At 37.4% G+C, this 18,070-nt stretch overlaps 1 protein-coding gene across 1 annotated transcript; it reads right to left on the bottom strand.

The window, feature by feature from the left end:
• Positions 1-468: 468 nt before the first annotated feature.
• On the bottom strand, positions 469-13,158 carry LOC125179246. The gene is made up of 3 exons (XM_047884753.1): positions 13,079-13,158; positions 2,540-2,656; positions 469-1,823 (listed from the first exon to the last, which is right to left on the bottom strand). Exons 2-3 carry the CDS (start codon positions 2,654-2,656, stop codon positions 1,671-1,673), a joined length of 270 nt encoding a protein of 89 aa, XP_047740709.1. The 5' UTR covers positions 13,079-13,158; the 3' UTR covers positions 469-1,670.
• Between the last annotated feature and the right edge of the window lie 4,912 nt (positions 13,159-18,070).

The raw sequence follows: 18,070 nt of genomic DNA on the forward strand, positions 1-18,070 counted from the left end.
AAAACCATATCATGGATTTAAAGATGTAGAATCGTAAGCCTAGTTCTGCAGCAACCTAGTGTGGTGGTCACATTTTCTGCAAGCCACCGAGTGAATATTTTAAGTAGCATTGAGTAAGTAATACTAATACAATATATTACGTGAAATAAAAATGTAATTTATTAAGTGAAAATAAAAATATTAAGTGAAAATTAAAATGTATTAAGTGAAAATAAATGTATTATATATGAATACGTCCCTCTAACAATATTTTGGGCTGGGCGGTGCAAGTGTTACTTGCAGCAAGTGCTGTGATTATTTTTTGTGCACATAATAGTTCGGGGTACAACCTTCCACTCTGATGTTGAGGTTGCAGGAACTATTTTTCTGAACTGATGTACGTACCTTCGCAATATCAGAGGAAAAGCTTTTTAATTTTATTCCAAGTCTGAACCACCAGAACTGAAAAATGTGAAATTGAAACTAAGCTTTGCTCGATTTTATTTATTTTGTTTGACACATTTAGGCATAAATCATGTTGAGCTCGTAACGCGAGCATTCTAGGCTATAGTAGATTCCTTGTTACGAATATCAGTGCGACGACTGATCCTGAAAGCCATATTGAATGACGTAAAATCATAAATATGTGCTCACGAGTTAAATCTTAGCTGTGCTCACTCGCCAATTTTTCAATTGTTTTTGAGATTTGAATTATCCTCAAATTGATTGCTGATCAGCACCAACGATATATCGAAGTGATGGTCGTAAATATAGATGGATTGAAGCGATGGTTGTCACTACAGATGTATTGAAGTTCCGGTCGTCTATATAGATGGATTGATGTGATTGTCGTAAAAATTGATGGATTTAAGTCAAGGTGTTAAATATGCTGCTCTTAAGTTGTATTCGTAAATGTATATGAATTTAAGTGATGGTTGTAAATTTAACTGAATTAAAGTATTGGTCGTAAATACGTAAATATAAAAGGATTAGAGTGCTAATCGTGAATATCGATGGGTTGAAGTGATGGTCTTAAACTTTCCGGTCACATGAGGTACTGATGTGAGTGAACCTCGCGTTACAAACTTGCTCATGTCGTGTACTAGTTTCCAGTCAGCGGGAAAAATAAGTTAATCTATTCTGTCTATAGGCTAAATGTGAGAAAGTTCAAAATAGCTTATTTCTTTAGCGTGTTGGTGGTATTGAAGCATATTGTAGGCTGCGGTCCGAGATGTGGAGAGCATAAGAAACTTAGTAAGAATTGCCGATCGAAACTGACTTTGTTATGCATGTTGAGACAAACGTTAAAATTGTGCGTGGAAAGTCATATACCGCTTGCTGCCAGTCCGACGAAGTGAAACGTTCAAAAATTTATAGTATGCCTGATTTCAGATTAAATATGTCTCCAAAATTTTACCACCATGCGTCGGAGAAGATGGTGATTTATTTATGGCTTTCACAATCTCATGTCAAATGTACGAATTATCAGTATCAGCAATGTGTGCTGTGTGATAGCATAGTATGCATTATGAATATTTAAAAGTAATTCCGATTTTAATTTGAGCACTTGACAGAAAATTTAGTTTATCAGATAATTCTCTCCGAATCTTTTTTCACCGAGGATGCTCAATTCTGAAGTTGAGTGCTGGACTCTACTCGACTGCGTTGAAAGATGTTGCTTATCGGGATGTTTACCGACGACCGGCGGCTCGCAAGGCGACGAGGTTCTTGGAGCCGAGCAGCGTGTTGAGAAGTTCTGAGTTGCGCTTGGGCATGCGGGTTCTGAGTAGCCACGCCGCCAAGTCATCGGACGTGGCGCCGGCATAGGGACCATCCCCGTCAACCTTGGGGCAGAGGAAAGCATTAAAGTTTATACTAAATCCCTGGTGAATTCGTGTAGATATAAAGAAGTATTATGCACGATGGGTTGTAAAACTATTTGAACTATCTGAGTTAAGATGTTTTAAGAAATTTATGGATTAAAATGGAATTATTAGGCAAAATTTAATATCTATGAAAACTTTGATAATTTTAGCACCATGTCGCTTTGACATCGAACGTCATCCATGACGAATGCCAACAGCTCGCCGTCGCGAATATGATGGAAAAAAAATTTATATATCCATGATTTGAATATTTGTCTTTGTGTTATGAAATTAATCGTAACTTTGTTGGTAGAAATTAACATAAGTAACGTATATTTACCGTATCTTGATTTAGATCCAGGCAAAAGTAAGCTTCTAACTCTCCTTAGCAGCGAGATTAATAATTTTTGCAGTGCTGGTTGATGGTACATAGAATAACAGCGTGTGTTGTACTCAATTACATATCATTTGATTTAAAAATTGATTCATTGCAAGATTAGCACGGGCATCACTCAAAAGAGTAAAACCAATTTCTCGAGACTGGGTTGTGATCTTGAGTGACAAGTCGTTGGTTTGGTCAGGAGAAAATAATTTCTATATAATTTTATCATCGCTTCACTCAGATGTGGCCAAAATTAAGTTATTAAAGTTCACAACGCCAAGTTAATCGTCAGCGTAGAGGTTATATTACTCACAACACCAAGTTCATCGTCAGCATAGAGGTCTGCGTGGCGTCTGGGCTGACATGTCACCAGGACGAAGCAGAGAGCGCAGCTCAGCATCAACAGAGTCAGAGGCTTCAGAGAGGCCATCTGTGGACATTATTAATTTAAGTAATAATTAAATTATTGCATCGAAATCTATTTGAAGCGTAAGATGAATTTTAGGCTTTTAACATTTTTATTTCGAATTAAGTCTCAGAAGTAGACATATTTGGTGTAAAGGAGACTGATTAAACAATTATTTGGCTCTACATAGGTTAAATCTAAAATACAAATTTATCTTTTGGTTTATTGGCATAAAGGCGGTTTTTCCGACCACTGTCCGCGGACTGATGGCAGCCAAAATCTGGCGGTTAAAGTTCAACCCAATCTGATCAGAGGCCGCGCTATCAAAATTTGTTACGAGTTCGTAAGTCCTCCAGCGAATCACTGACAGCTTTTCAAGGTATCACTGATAGCTTTTCAAGGTATCACTGATAGCATTCAAGGTATCACTGATAGCTTTTCAAGGTATCACTGATAGCATTCAAGGTATCACTGATAGCTTTTCAAGGTATCACTGATAGCTTTTCAAGGTATCACTGACAGCTTTTCAAGGTATCACTGATAGCATTCAAGGTATCACTGATAGTTTTTCAAGATCAAAGACAATTAATGAATATTCCGGTATGTTTGCTCAACTGAGTGTTCCTAGTACGGCTGCAAGCCTGCATCACAATTAAAGCTCATTTGGCCAAAGCAAGCTACTTTCATAGTTATATAAAACGGCCCGCTTGACACGTTTGATTTAAACTGAACGATACAGCTTTTGGACATTCATTAATACAGCTGTTGGACTCACGTCGAACATTTGTTTGAGAGCTATAAAAAAGTCCAGCATTCTAGAATTATTCATTTGGAAAGTTGACAGCTTCATCAATCGTTCGCTGCTTCTGACAACGTTGTTTAATTTTAAAACCTTACACGTGTTTGGGACTTTTTGCTTTGCAAAAAATGAACTAAATTTTCCTGTGCTCAAACTAACCGTATTTTCATTGCGTACTTTTTGCAGGTTTTTGAAATTTCAAAGTATTTGTGATAATTTAGGTAACAAATTTCCTATTTCTTGCATTTAGATGACAAAGATTAAGTATGACCGGACCTGAGCCGACAGTTTTGGCTGTTTGATCTCAACCGGCGTATTTATTCCTACATTTAAAGACTTTTGACTCCTACGCCAGGGTTCACACACTTCTCATATCCTCGCTCTGAGCTCTAGCTCTCTCCATTCCCATCCATTTATCATTATTTCTTTAAATACCGTTAATCTTTAAAATACGTTAAATGTCATTGTTGCTATTTGTACTTGAAATCACGTTCAGGGTAACGCTTTGCTTGGTATCCAATAAGGAAGTGTTTCGCAATATCGTCCTGTCATAGGTTGGCGAAATGATCCATGCTTAACTTCAGAGGTGATGTAGACGGTGCTTCGAATATTTTCTATCGGTTCGTCACAGTATTATATTTCAAAATCAATGATGGTGTCGAAAACATGCAAATAATGCAGACGACCTGGCAAAAGGAAATAAACACACATTTTCACATTATCTAGTTATTAAAGTTTCATTTGTTCTTCTCATTTGATAATCTACGAAGGGTTTTCCAAAAAAAAATTATTGCAAATAATGTTCGCAAAAAAAATAATGGCACTTACAAGCTTATTTAAAACAAATAAAATGATCTTTTAAAGATCAGGCGATGTATACAAAATGCATCAACCAATAGATGTCGACAGCAGAATTGATCCCAAACCTCGCTAAATACTCATAATGAAAAACGTGCGCCTTTTCGTGAAAAAGTCACTCGTGCACGCGTATAGTATACAAGTTTTCACGAACTCTCATGAATTGGACATCAAAATATCATATTATTTCTTCGACTTGCTGAACTAATAGTACGCAGAATTCCAAAATAATGTATTATCTCTTCGATTTTCTGAACTAAAAGTAAAAAGTACGCAGAATTCACCCTTAATAAAAATATTGTTGCGCCTTCAAGATCTGAGGTTTCTGCTTAATCCGCGGCGACCGTCGCTGCCGTGATCAGTTTGGCGCGAAGAACTGAGTTGATAAAACCTAAGTTGAAGGAGACGATCGATGTTTTGGTCGTGTTTGCTTGGAGGCTCTAGCAAACACGATCAAATTGAGACTTTGAAGTGGAGCTGTCAAGTTTCACTCGCCTGAAATTACTTCTAAGTAAAGAAAACGAAAAACTGCTACTTTACATCAGCCTTTATCGATTATATATGCATGCAAGACGACAGTCCGCAGTGCTACTTAGGTCATATATCTACCATGAACTGCAGGTCATATATATACTTAACATATGTCTGCACTCTACAGGTCATCTATCTACAACGCGTATTGCAACTACGACGCATATTGCATGGTATTTATGCTTCGACTGTTAATTATAAAATGTTCTGTTGCATAATTTATAGGTGCTTCACTTTATCTTAAAAGTTTTTCGATGTACACATCACTCCTGCATAAAGAGATATCCTCCATGAGAGTCAAAATAAAAATTTTCGCTATCGGGCTGCATTTTTCTCGAACTGAGAAGAACTACCTTATAGGTTGTTATCCCTAACTGACCGCCCTCAGCTGAGTTTAAATCATGTAGGCTTGTTACGGATTGTTTCCTAATCAAGCAGTGTATTTGCACATTCAATTTACATTTAACATTGAAGAACAAATACTATTATTTAGTACATATATCAAATGAAGGAGAATCAAATAATTATGAAATTCTATGACACGTCACTCACGTACATTGACACCAGCGGTTTCCACTCTCAATCGCAACGCAAGTCATCATTTGAGGTGCTAAAGTTAAACAAACGAAGGCTCGTCCCTCACATCTTGAGATAGTTTAACCATTCTCGATGATAGTTTTAATCATTCTCAATGATTGTGTCCCCGGCCAGGCTTGAAGTGAAGGTTAATTTAGGCCACTGATGATCTACAGTAAACTTTTGGCCCTTAAAACTGCGCTCCGCTGCACATTCGTGACGCTTCGAAATTAACATCAAGATCAAGGCCTGTGATGAGCGCAAGGGTCTTTCATCGACTTGTGTTTAAGGTGATCGAAGAGGTGTTTTGTGCTCGTAAATTACTTGATGATACTTAATCATAATATTTGCATTCCCTTTTGAGGTGACCATAAATTAGATTTCTAAACACACCGGTGATTTGTCAAATTTATCGTTGATAATTTGGTAATAATAGAATGAATTTCCTTTGCAAAATGTGGCAGTTGTTGAGAATTCGGCTACAAATAACCCGGGTATGTTAGGGTTCGGCAAGAAGAATTACGTTTCCTCAATTATTTTTTGTGTTGCTTGCGTCAATGAGAGTTCAACTTCTTTTCTTTAGTTTTCCTTTGTATCGATTAATTTGAAATAAAAATCAGTTATGCAGCGGTATATTCTGTATCTATACCATTCATGTGCCACTAAATTGTAAGTTCATTTTCTCATTAGTAAGAACATTTCTCATTAGTAATTTACTGCAAGTTATTTAGTAATTATACTATCGCTAATATACAAGTATCCCTTTAAAGTTATTCCTGAATCTACGATGCAAGTTTGAAAAAACTGGACTTGTGGATTAATTAAAGGAAATCAAGGGGACATGAATTTTTGGACTCATTATACTTTGGAGCAATAAGTAAAACTGAACAAATGTTAAACATAGCATGTATGAAAATAGAGAAATTTTTTCGAAACTTTATTGTCGTTATAAATATTTTCAAATTGTGTAGTCAAATTCTTTCGCAAGGAATATTGAATGCTTAAATGTTGAATAATTTGTTGTACGGGATCTTTACTTACATTTCAATTTTAACAGTATTTTTAGTAATTATAAATACTATTCTGTTTGTGTTACATTTTTTACAAATGTTAGGACTATTTTGTCAGTATGTTTTATGCTTCTATGATGAGTGTTTAGGGAATTATCTTACATAATTATGATGAGCGATGAGTGTTTAGGGAACTTAGGGAATCAACTTAATTCAGTTCAGTTCAGTTCAGTTCTCTCCGCGCCATAAGGCGCACAAGGCTTGGACGTCACTCCTCCACTGGGTCCGGTTTGCAGCTGCCTGCCGTGCTATGTTCCACAGAGTTCCAGCCTGCTTGGTTTATCTCCTCTTCCACCATTCGCCTCCAAGTTGTTTTTGGGCGTCCTCTCTTCCTCCTTCCTTCAGGTGCCCACCCGAGGGCCACAGCACAGTCACTTGCTCTGTCCTTCCTCAACACATGGCCCACCCAGTTCCACCGCCGTCTCCTCACCACATCACTGATTTTCTCCACTTCTGTCATATCAAGAACCGACTTGTTTGAGATGTGTTGCTGCCATCGGATCTTGAAAATCTTCCGTAAGCATTTGGTCTGAAAGATATCTAGTTTTCTCTCTTCTCCCTTGGTTAGTTTCCAGGTCTCACATCCGTATAACAAAATTGAAAGAACCAGGCTCTTGAACAGGGAGGTTTTGGTCTTTCTGCTGATGTTTCTGGCTTGCCAGATGTTTGTTAGTCTTTTGAATTGCGTGCTTGCCATTGCCACTCGCCTCCTCACATCCACTGTGCTCCCACCATCCTTAGTGACGTTTGCACCCAGATATGTGAAGCTCTCCACTTCCTCCACCTCGCTCTCTCCAGCCCTCAGCTTGTTGTTGCTCCCGCTGTTGACCTTCAATATCTTGCATTTCTTGGCATTCAGTTTTAGCCCCACTTTTGCCGCATTACTCTCTAACCTGGTTGTTTTTTGCTGCAGGTGATTCATTGTTGAAGACAGAAGGGCAATGTCATCTGCAAAGTCAAGGTCCTCCAGCATGGTCGTTAAATTCCATCTGAGCCCAGTTCTTTCACCTTCCACAGTCCTGCGCATTACCCAGTCGATCACAAGGAGGAACAAAAAACCTGACATGCAACACCCCTGTTTCACTCCTGTCCTTACTGGAAACCACTCTGTTGTTTCGTTCTCATCGATCACGGAGCACTGAAAGTCCTCGTAGAGAGTCCTGACTAGCCGGATCAGCTTCTGAGGTATTCCATATTGGCGCATGATGGCCCAAAGGCTGTCTCGGTGTATTGAATGAAATGCCTTCTCAAAATCAACGAAGTGGACGTACAATGTAGCGTTCCATTCGTTGGCTTGCTCTAGGATGTTTCTGAGAATGAATATCTGGTCGACAGTTCCTCTTCCCCTCCTGAAGCCTGCTTGTTCCTTCCTGAGCAATGTATCCACTCCACCTTGAATCCTGTTGATGAGAATCTTGCTGAGCACCTTGCTGGCCAGAGGCAACAATGTAACTCCCCTCCAGTTACCACAGTCCTGAAGGTTCCCTCGTTTTGGGATTTTGCAAATGAGTCCCTTGGTCCACTGTGTCGGCACCGTCTCTTGGTCCCAAATCAAGTCAAATATCCGGCATAAATATCAAATCAAATCAACATCATCAAATCAACTTAATTACAGGCATAAATATACTGAACACTACATTACTTCATACCATGATTTAAAAAAAAAACACGCTAAATAAATAAACTTATTTAAAATAATTTTGATTGATTTTAAAATAATTTTGATCTCATTGATTTTGTTGCGCTCCATGTATTTTGATAGGTTATGACGAAATTCGGTCATGTTCCGTCAGAAAATTGCTTCCAACAATCTAAGTTTATCATAAAACAGTGGAAATATTTGTTACAAATTTTTACGCAGAGGTCTGGATATTTTTTACCAGGTTTGAAACCCGCCCTTATAAAGTTATACAAATTTGAGGAAAAAGTTGGCGCAATTTGTATTTTTTAATAGTAGTGAAATTAATTTTTAATAATGAAACCTTTTGAAAAGTGAACAACTCTGTTTACAAGTGTTATTTATGTTATTGGGAGTTGAGCAGCTTAATTTTAGGAGTAAAAACACGTCAAGAAAATCGAGCAATATACTTTACATGATACAACCCAGCTTGCATATCGAGCAATTTCTTAAGGCTGAGGTTAAGTTTCTCAGTCGGTTACAGACTTGTCATTTTCGGGGCGATTTTTTCCTCGTTTTTCGCTGCCATTGTTTCGATGGCACGACGGGCGGTGAGCTGCGGGCGACAACTGCGGTTCACTACTAAAAAAATCCCGAACTGAAGGCTACTACACGCACGCACTACACTCTGTTGCTTTAGAACTGAGGGCTTCAGGCTCGTCCTCTCTTGCTTTAGAACTGAGGGCTTCAGGCTCGCCCTCTGTTGCATTAGAACTGAGGGCTTCAGGCTCGTCCTCTCTTGCTTTAGAACTGAGGGCTTCGGGCTCGCCCTCTGTTGCTTTAGAACTGAGGGCTTCATGGCTCGTCATCTGTTGCTTTAAAACTGAGGGCTTCAGGCTCGTCCTCTGTTGCTTTATAACTGAGGGCTTCAGGCTTGCCCTCTGTTGCTTTTAGAACTGAGGGTTTCAAGCTCGCCTTCTGTTGCTTTTAGAACTGAGGGCTTCAGGCTCACCCTCTGTTGCTTTTAGAACTGAGGGCTTCAGGCTCTCCCTCTGTTGCTTTAGAACTAAGGGCTTCAGGCTCGCCCTCTGTTGCTTTAGAGCTGAGGGCTTCAGGCTCGCCCTCTGTTGCCTTTAGAACTGAATGCTTCAGGCTCGCTTTTTGTTGCTAAAAACTGAACACTTCAGGGCTCGCCTTCTATTGCTTTAGAACTGATCGCTTCAGGCTCGCCTTCTGTTGCTTTAGGACTGAGGGCTTCTCGTTTACCCTTCTACAACTTGAAGCTGCAGATATTATATTATTTTAATGATACGTCCTCAAGAATCCACTAGATTTGATTCGCTGATCCAACGTCTCGTTGTCTCTGACACTTGTACGAAATTAATAAAAAAGTATATGTAAGGACTCCACCTTTTCCCAATATCCTCACAGATTGTTCACACACAGATCGTTCCTCACAGATTTCAAATGTCGAATAATATTTAAACGCAGAGTCTTCCTAAATAATATAGGGGCTCTCGTCAACGTCAAGTGAAATAAATATTTTTAGATGAAGGGCAGCCACTAGCGTCTGTATAGGCTCAGAAGGAATCCCGGTGTCTGTCCAAAATGTTTGAATTACGTCCATAAGAAATGGCTTAGGAAATATGTGGCTAAGAAAAAATGAGCGGTGGTGAAAAAGTGTTCTTAGCACTGATGGAATGCATATGTCGTGCCGAAATCGCGGAATTAGCGATTCTATCAAATCGGCAGCCAGTTTGCCGAATCTGAGGAATCAGCGTTTCGTTGCTAATTTAGAAAATCGAACGTTAGAGTTTGAAGATAAATTGACAGATAGAGTTAGAAAAGGTTAGGGCTTGTTCCTTTATATTTAAATATTAAAAAAAGAACTTGACTAACTGACCTAACCCCAGATTCCTATAGTATAGAAATGCTGCTTCTACAGATTCGGCAAACTGGCTGCTGATTCCATGGAATCAACAATTTCGCGATTTTGGCACGACACATATAAAATTAGTAAAGTGCATTATTAACATCGAAAAATATTTACTGTAGAATTTGAAGTGTGCAAATGATCATACTTCGTAAGCAATAGTATATATAAATTACTATTATTTGAATGATAGAAAATCATGAATGGTTCTATTTTTGTCGCAGCAACACAGACAACGCTAAATGGAATACATTGCGTTTTCAGGCTTTGTTAACTGGGTATTCACTTTCGCTCTATTAAAGCAAGGTATTCCAAAATAAGATTGCGCGTTTTTCATTTAATATACCGGAAATTATTTTGCGTGTATATGACTTAGGTTGGTTTAACATATTTTGGTGTAACACCGAAAGACTCAAGTTCTGATATTTTAATTATAATTTCGTTGGTGTAAGAAATTCAAATGAATGAGAGCTGCATTTCCTGACAATTTATTCGAAAAGTTATGCTATCAACTTCATTTTAGCGCATTTTCTCATTTATGGAAAAAAGGCGCTATTGTGCTCGTCATATCCGTCCGTCTGTCCGTCCGTCTGTCCGTCCGTCTGTCTGTTCGTCTGTCCGTGACCACGTTTTAGTCGACGAGAAAATGCGCTCTCTGTCACTCGCTGCAGTGAGTACTGAGTTATTATTTTTTTTCGATACTCCAATTATAAAATTTTACACAATGAAAATTTGAGAAAACTAAATCATAGTTTTTAAAAAATTCCTCTCAACCAGGACTTACGCTGACGCTGTTAATAATCCTTATTGCATAAATCATACCAAGACTCCCTGATTCAGTTAAATTTGGTCATCCTTATTACGCAGATCTTGCGGAGATAATTCAATTTAAGTCGCCTGGGACAGCCTCTTCCCTCCGGAGAATATGATGCTTCTACCTCATGTCATTTACTCCGTTGAAAATGAAGAGGCTTCCTTTGAAAGTCGAGTTTCTTCTGTTGAAATGAAAAGGGCTTCCGTTGTAAATTAAGAGGCATTCGTTGAAAATGAAGAGGCATTCGTTGAAAATTAGGAGGGGTTCCGTTGAAAGTGAACAGGCTTCAGTTGAAAATGAAGAGGTCCCATTGAGAAATATGGGGCTTTCATTGAAAATGAAGAGGCTTCAGTTGAAAATGAAGAGATCCCAATACGAAATATAAGCCTTTCGTTGAAAATGAAAAGCTACGAAAAATGACGTCATCTATATGACCCATATTTGTTTCTTTGGCTTCCTATATAATGATCAATGCAGTCAATTATTGTTCGATTTTCTCTACAGTAGCTGAAGATAACATTAGCGTAACATGAAGCATTTTTTGAACTGCAAACTGCTTCGGATACTTAGAATGGATGTTCGCCGCAAAATGATAACTAAAATGTATTATTTTCTTTAATTGGGATTGAAAACGTACGATTAAACGTGCGACTAAGCGTACATTTCTTTGAGTAAATTAATTTACTGCGCCAGGATGTTGTGTACAACACAAAAATTCATAGTAAAAACATGGGATGAATTGACGCCAAAGAAACTTTCTCGAATTCATGCTCTACTGGATTCATGGTATATAAAAGCATTACAAACTTGAATAATTTTACTTAAAAACAATGCGTCTCGCAACATATTTATCTAACAGAAAAGCTAACCCGTTGTTCGCCACCGGGTTTTCTGTTAACTAAATTACCAAGTTTGCATGCTTTTTTTAACACGGGAAAATGAGTCGAAGAATTAGTTAAGGTCAGTTCTGCCTGAAAGTCTACGGTAAACGAGTTTAACATTTAATTTACTTTCAGTTTTAGTTTCGTGCCCACACTGCTCGTCAACCTATGTCATTATTTTGACTTTATTAACCATTACTCATAAATAAATTCATCTAATGATTCAGAGTGAATAATGCTCAAGTAGTTTAATTTTTCTTCTGAAAACTCGTTTTTAGATTACTTAATGAATAAATATTTTCCAAAAATTTTAGTAAATAATTACTCTAATCTTTCATTTATTTTTATAATATACACAATTTGTGACCTACTAAAGTTTTCAGACTTTTTCCAAAACTTGCGAGTGGCCTTGGAATTCTTTCGATGACTTCAGCGCTTTAACTCATACTGCAACTTTCTTCATTGAATGGATTAATTTCTCAGATATTTTTAACGGATGCTCGATGTTGAATTCCCTTGAATTCAATACAGTTGAATTCAAAGGCAAGTTCTTAACGTTTATCTCTTGGTGCAAATGAGTGGATTAATTCTTCATGTCATTGAACGCTTCCACTATTTGATGTAGCTCTAGCGAGCATATGCTGGCCTAGTCTAGTGCCATGTTATCAAGAAAAGTTCTTGATAACATGGCAAAAAAAGAACTCAAAAAGTTCTTTATTTAAATCTAACGTAGAAAAGTTCTTCGTTAGATTTAAACAAATACTCCAGTTAAAGTTATGTGCATTTTTTTCTAAATACTGACAATTGTTTCCCGGATTCTGATTTTCCCTTCTAGTTTGGATGTGCAAGGATATAGCAGCTTTGACAAATATTTCCAAAAGTGTCGAAATAAAATAATGCTATCTTTTTGCAAGTATCTAATTTAATATATGATATATATATATTTATATATGTGGTCGGCACATTTAATAATTTGTGGTGCAATATTTCTTCTTGTACTCTGATATTTGCTGAGCCTTGAACACTTTTAGATTAAAGAATATTGCATTTTAATAATTAGAGAATTAAAATTATTTGAATTCATTCAATGATAATTATGGATCATATTCTTTCATATCAATATATGCATTTTAAGGTAATTTTTGTTGTGTGTAATTTATTATCCTCTACGTCTACGGTATTGCATTTAACTCACAATTCACTAATTCAGCGTTGAAAAATAATGCACGTATATTTTATTTAAGTTGATCGAAAAAGATATTCACAGATCTTATTTCATGAAAGATGTAAGCTCTACGATACATGCAAGTTTTTTTCATTGCTTCAATTATTCCTTCATATTTTAAAGATAGTATTCATTCCTTACCTCGTTAAATGCGATAATGTTCAGCTGCCAAGCACCAAAGACACCGCAGAGCTCAGGGCGAAATCCGTGCGCTACAGAGACGTGGATGCGACTGTGACCCGAGCCCCGCTACAGGCTTTATATACCAGCCGGCTTACATGCTGCTCCGCAAATCTGGCCAACTTAAAACCAACTCATTGGAATGATTGACTTTACATTTAATTTAATAGAAACATAAAAATTTAAGATGAAGCGATAAGAAACTTTAATGCAGTGCACATTGAAGTGAGCGACCTCGTTTGGCGTGATGACCCGTTGCATTATGTGCGATCTATGTGAGTGTAACTGGTCTATTCATATTTTTACTCAAGTCACAACTACTGAAAGGCTCTATGGGATGGAATAGTTTGAACATATTGTTACATGAAATGAAAGATAATGCTGGGGGACTACTTCTTAATCATTTCTCAAACGGTCAGGATAGGTTTTCAGTACATATAAGACACTGGTTATTCACAATATATTTGGTAAAACACGTATTTACAATTGCGTTGTGCCGTACCATCCACTCAAGCTAAGTCTAAAACATGAATGAATGAATCCCGGATGTTAGCATAACCTAAAGTATGGAAAGCTCTAAATGAAAATAGAAAAGTTGTTACTACGAAATATTAATAAATGTATACTATTCCCTAACATTGCCCACCACTAAGTGCAATTGCTAATATTGCACTTGAAATACTGAAACTTCGGAACTTAAGATATTTACAAAATTTACAAACATATTACACAAGTACATCCCGAAAAAGACGGCTTTTAAAAATCAAACGCAGAAGAACACGACTGAAATGCCCTAATTATACATTAAGCAATTCACACTGCTATGAACACGTGTTCCAAACTGTACATCTCTAAAATCCCTACTGACGATAACACGAAAATATTGCGCAGTGTGCAAGGATAATTTTTTTGTACAATATTAAATCTATTGTATAGTACAAAATTTACTTTACAACATAGGGCATTTATCACTTTCCGTAAACATTTTCTATATCGCGCCGGAACGAACATATTTATATTCTACTATAAGGCTACATATCACGCTTAGCAAGCACGGCAAACTAAGTACAATGAAACTGACAATATCATTCAGAATGCTTACGCAAATCCAAATGGGCTGTAAGACTTAACATTATTACAATGGAATTGGCCTAAATTGTCAGCAATATTCACAAATAACATTCCTTTACAACAACATTCCACAACAACAACGCCAGGTCCTTAATTACCAATTCTTAGTATCGTATTCTTTAGTTTTATGTATATTCGAGTATTCAGGAGCAGTATCTTGTGATCGGGTACATCTAGAGATTTACATCTTCACAACGACTGGGTCAGGCACCATATCAGACGCCTCTACTTCGAAGTCACAGTTCCTATTCGGATTAGAGCTCTCAAAACGCCGGTGCCATAAATGATTTCTATCAACACATGCTTTGTAATCTCTGATACCTGATCTCACGTAGCCTAAATGTTCAAGCATAGTTTGAATTATACCCATACGGACTTTCTTATCAGGAGACTCGTTCATCTCAAGCACATCAGAGACGTCTTCAAGCCACCCATCATTCAGCAATCGCGAAAGAGTTGCAATGCGTTGTACAAAATCCTCCTGTACCATCAAAGCCTGTTCTAACCACAATAAGAAACTATCATTAACATGACCAGATGAACAATCCTGACCAGTATGAATAGGCGAGGTTTGACTCGACAATTCAGGCGGAGAAATAAACGCTTCATGCACGGGCTCCGAGCTTCGTTGGACCAGATCACTCGTATTTTCCTTTACTTCCAACTGTTCAAAGCTCCAATCAAGGGTCTTGCTGCTAGAGGAACTATCATTGATTTCTGTGCGAGATGTATTCGACAACGTTTGTTGCAAGAAAAATCTAGCTTTCAGGTCATAAAATTTCTCTCTCAAATCTAAAATGCACGTTGTATCAGGAATTACAGGACAGTTATCGTCAGCATGATTATCATCGAAATTTCTAGAAACATTTATATCAGCTGCAATACCAGAATCTTTACACTCGCTATCCGATAAAGTTTCAACAGTCAAAGTGTACACATTAAAATTGTTCACGCGATTGAACGCTGACACTTCTGAATCAGTCATCTTTAAACCGTTTTCAAGTACATGATCATTATTATCGGGAGCTAAATGCTGATTTCTAAATGAAGCAAGCTTACTCGGTGCATCTCTTATACGTCTTGAATCCCGCGATTGATTGCATACCTGAAATGGTTCAGCAATACTAGATGTTGGCTCTCCGTACCGATGAATCTTTCGACGTTGCGGGCAGCTTCGGATGAAATGTCCACTGCCTCCACAAACGAAGCACAGTCCGAGACGCGAACGACAATTGAGACTCACGTGTCCAACACGATGACAGTAGTTGCAGATGACATCTTCACTAGTTTGCTGGTCCACATGCAGATACTCAGGATCTGTGTCGAACGGTCGAGAGCGGCCATGCTCATTGAGAGGCACCAACTGAGGTTTTCGGAAAACTTGACGCGGCCTTTCTGCTGACATTTTCAGGGGCTCGTGCTGTGCTAGAAAATTCTTGACAGGTGCAAGAGCTGTGCACACGGGCAAAAAATCTATAAGGCTGACACTTTCTTCGTAAAATTCTTAAAATTCACTTCAATCCGTGTCGAAAGGTCATTCTGATTGACTTTTAAATTCTCTAGGAACGTGCTCATGTATTCAAAGTTCTCGGCTATAAAATCTTCCTGCTCTCGCGTACATACAGGTACGTCTCTTTCAAGTACGGTAGGCTCGGCCATGATAGAAGAACAGTTAATCACAGCACGATGGAGGGCAGGCCGATATACAAAATAGGGACAAAGTTACACTGACACTATTACCTTGAGGTCACGGCACCAATAATGCTGGGGGACTACTTCTTAATCATTTCTCAAACGGTCAGGATAGGTTTTCAGTACATATAAGACACTGTTTATTCACAATATATTTGGTAAAACACGTATTTACAATTGCGTTGTGCCGTACCGTCCACTCCAGCTAAGTCTAAAACATGAATGAATGAATCCGGATGTTAGCACAACCTAAAGTATGGAAAGCTCTAAATGAAAATAGAAAAGTTGTTACTACGAAATATTAATAAATGTTTACTATTCCCTAACAATGATAACTGAGATAACGATTATTTATACGATTATAACTGAGATAACGATGTAACTTTAAGCAAAATAATTTCGAATCCATCATAATGTCGAGGCTATCATAATCCAGAAGTAAGACAATTTCGAATTCATCACAATATAACTAAAAATCTTTTCTTCGTTATTTAAAAAAAGTCACTTTCAGATTTGGCGACTTAGACAAAGTTGGCGATTCTTTTGTCAAGAACAATAAACATATAGGGGCTGTTGGGACTCGTATCCAAGATACATATTGTGTTTGTGTTTGGTGAATTTGGAAATGCTGCTTCTCATTTAGTAATTTCACTTTATCCCATGAACGCACAAATTTAATTTTCCCATAAATTCCTAAGCGGGAGTAGGATGTAGATTAAACGTTAGTGTATGCGAGTCCTATTGAAAAACGCATCAATTTTCTGTTCATATTCCATTCATTTACCTTTAATTTTACATTATTCTCCCATTTACTTTTTGGGCATTCTCGAGATGTATTCCTGCGTTTTGCATGAAATTTAATTGATTTTTGAAATATTTACAACCATTAAACCTTGTTTCTAACAACTTTGATGCATTTTTACATCATTTGATTTTTGATTGATTCAATTGATTTTTGGAATATTTACAACCACTAAACCTTGTTTCTAACAACTTCGCTGCATTTTTACATCATTTGCTTTTTTTGATTGATTCAATTGATTTTTGAAATATTTACAACCACTAAACCTTGTCTCTTCCAACTTCGATGCATTTTTACATTATTTATAATTTTTTCTAACATTTAAACATATTTTTGGCATGTCATCACCAGGCATTTAATTAATTGTTAGAAGGCACCAACAGTAAAGGTAGACAGAGCATTGAAAGAAATTTGTGAGTCTAGATAACCCATATAGATAAGTCAACCGCGTCCGAATAGCGATGCACTTTTTTGGCTTACTTGCCCATTTGTGGGTCATGTTGACCTATTACTGGCACTTTAGATTTCATGTATGACTCTCATTTATAGCTTCAAAAGCGATATGACGCCACCAATGAGTCGATATTTGGACTCATCTATATGGGTCATCCATACCCGTCAATTTTCTTTCAGTGTGTTCTACTCATTTATGGGCATCGCCGACTATCCACGGTTCTTCTTTTCAACTTTAGTTGTGAGTCCCTAATTTTATTGGTAGGTAAAATTATTAGATCATACTCAATCATCCGCTAGATTCAGTTATTTTAATTTAAAAATAGAGAAAAAAGTGTTACTGGTGATTAAAGGATCATAACGTGGCTTCTATTGGTACGTACTGAAGCGGCTAGCGACAGTACTAACGTAAAACAATTGTTTCCACCTCTGCAGCTGAGACATGAGTGTTATAGCCACGATACGAAACTGTAATTTACGATCGATGCAACGCCCCGCCATATTTATTGTAGAATGTCAGTAAATATCTAAAAATAGTAAAGATATTTACTAATATCTAAGGTCACTAACTCGGTCACTTGACAGGAGATGATAAGATCGCCCGCATAGGACTGTTATGATTGGCATCAAGTTTGTCGTTTATATTAAATTCAAAATGAATAATAAAATATTAAATTGCGTTAATAAAGAGTACAATTGTACACTTTATTAATGCCGATGTGCCACATGTTCCGGTTCAAATAAATTGTTTCTGTTTGGGTATAACTTTTGAAGTACTTCGTGCAGTCGAAATGGGCCTGTGGAAGGGCAAGTGTTGTTGCACACCATTTGCCTGGTTGGTATAACATACTTTCATTCGCTGGCGGAAGACGCAG

Source organism: Hyalella azteca, unplaced genomic scaffold (genome assembly GCF_000764305.2).
Source record: "Hyalella azteca isolate HAZT.00-mixed unplaced genomic scaffold, Hazt_2.0.2 contig16078, whole genome shotgun sequence".
In the NCBI taxonomy this organism is placed as follows: Eukaryota; Metazoa; Arthropoda; class Malacostraca; order Amphipoda; family Hyalellidae; genus Hyalella; species Hyalella azteca.

What these genes read in the sequence shown, in the direction of transcription:
- LOC125179246 (XM_047884753.1), bottom strand. Translation starts at nt 2,656, where the DNA reads ATGGCCTCTCTGAAGCCTCTGACTCTGTTGATGCTGAGCTGCGCTCTC. An exon ending in CTGACGATGAACTTGGTGTT is followed by an intron (nt 1,824 to 2,539) that starts GTGAGTAATATA and finishes CTCTGCCCCAAG; the next exon opens with GTTGACGGGGATGGTCCCTA.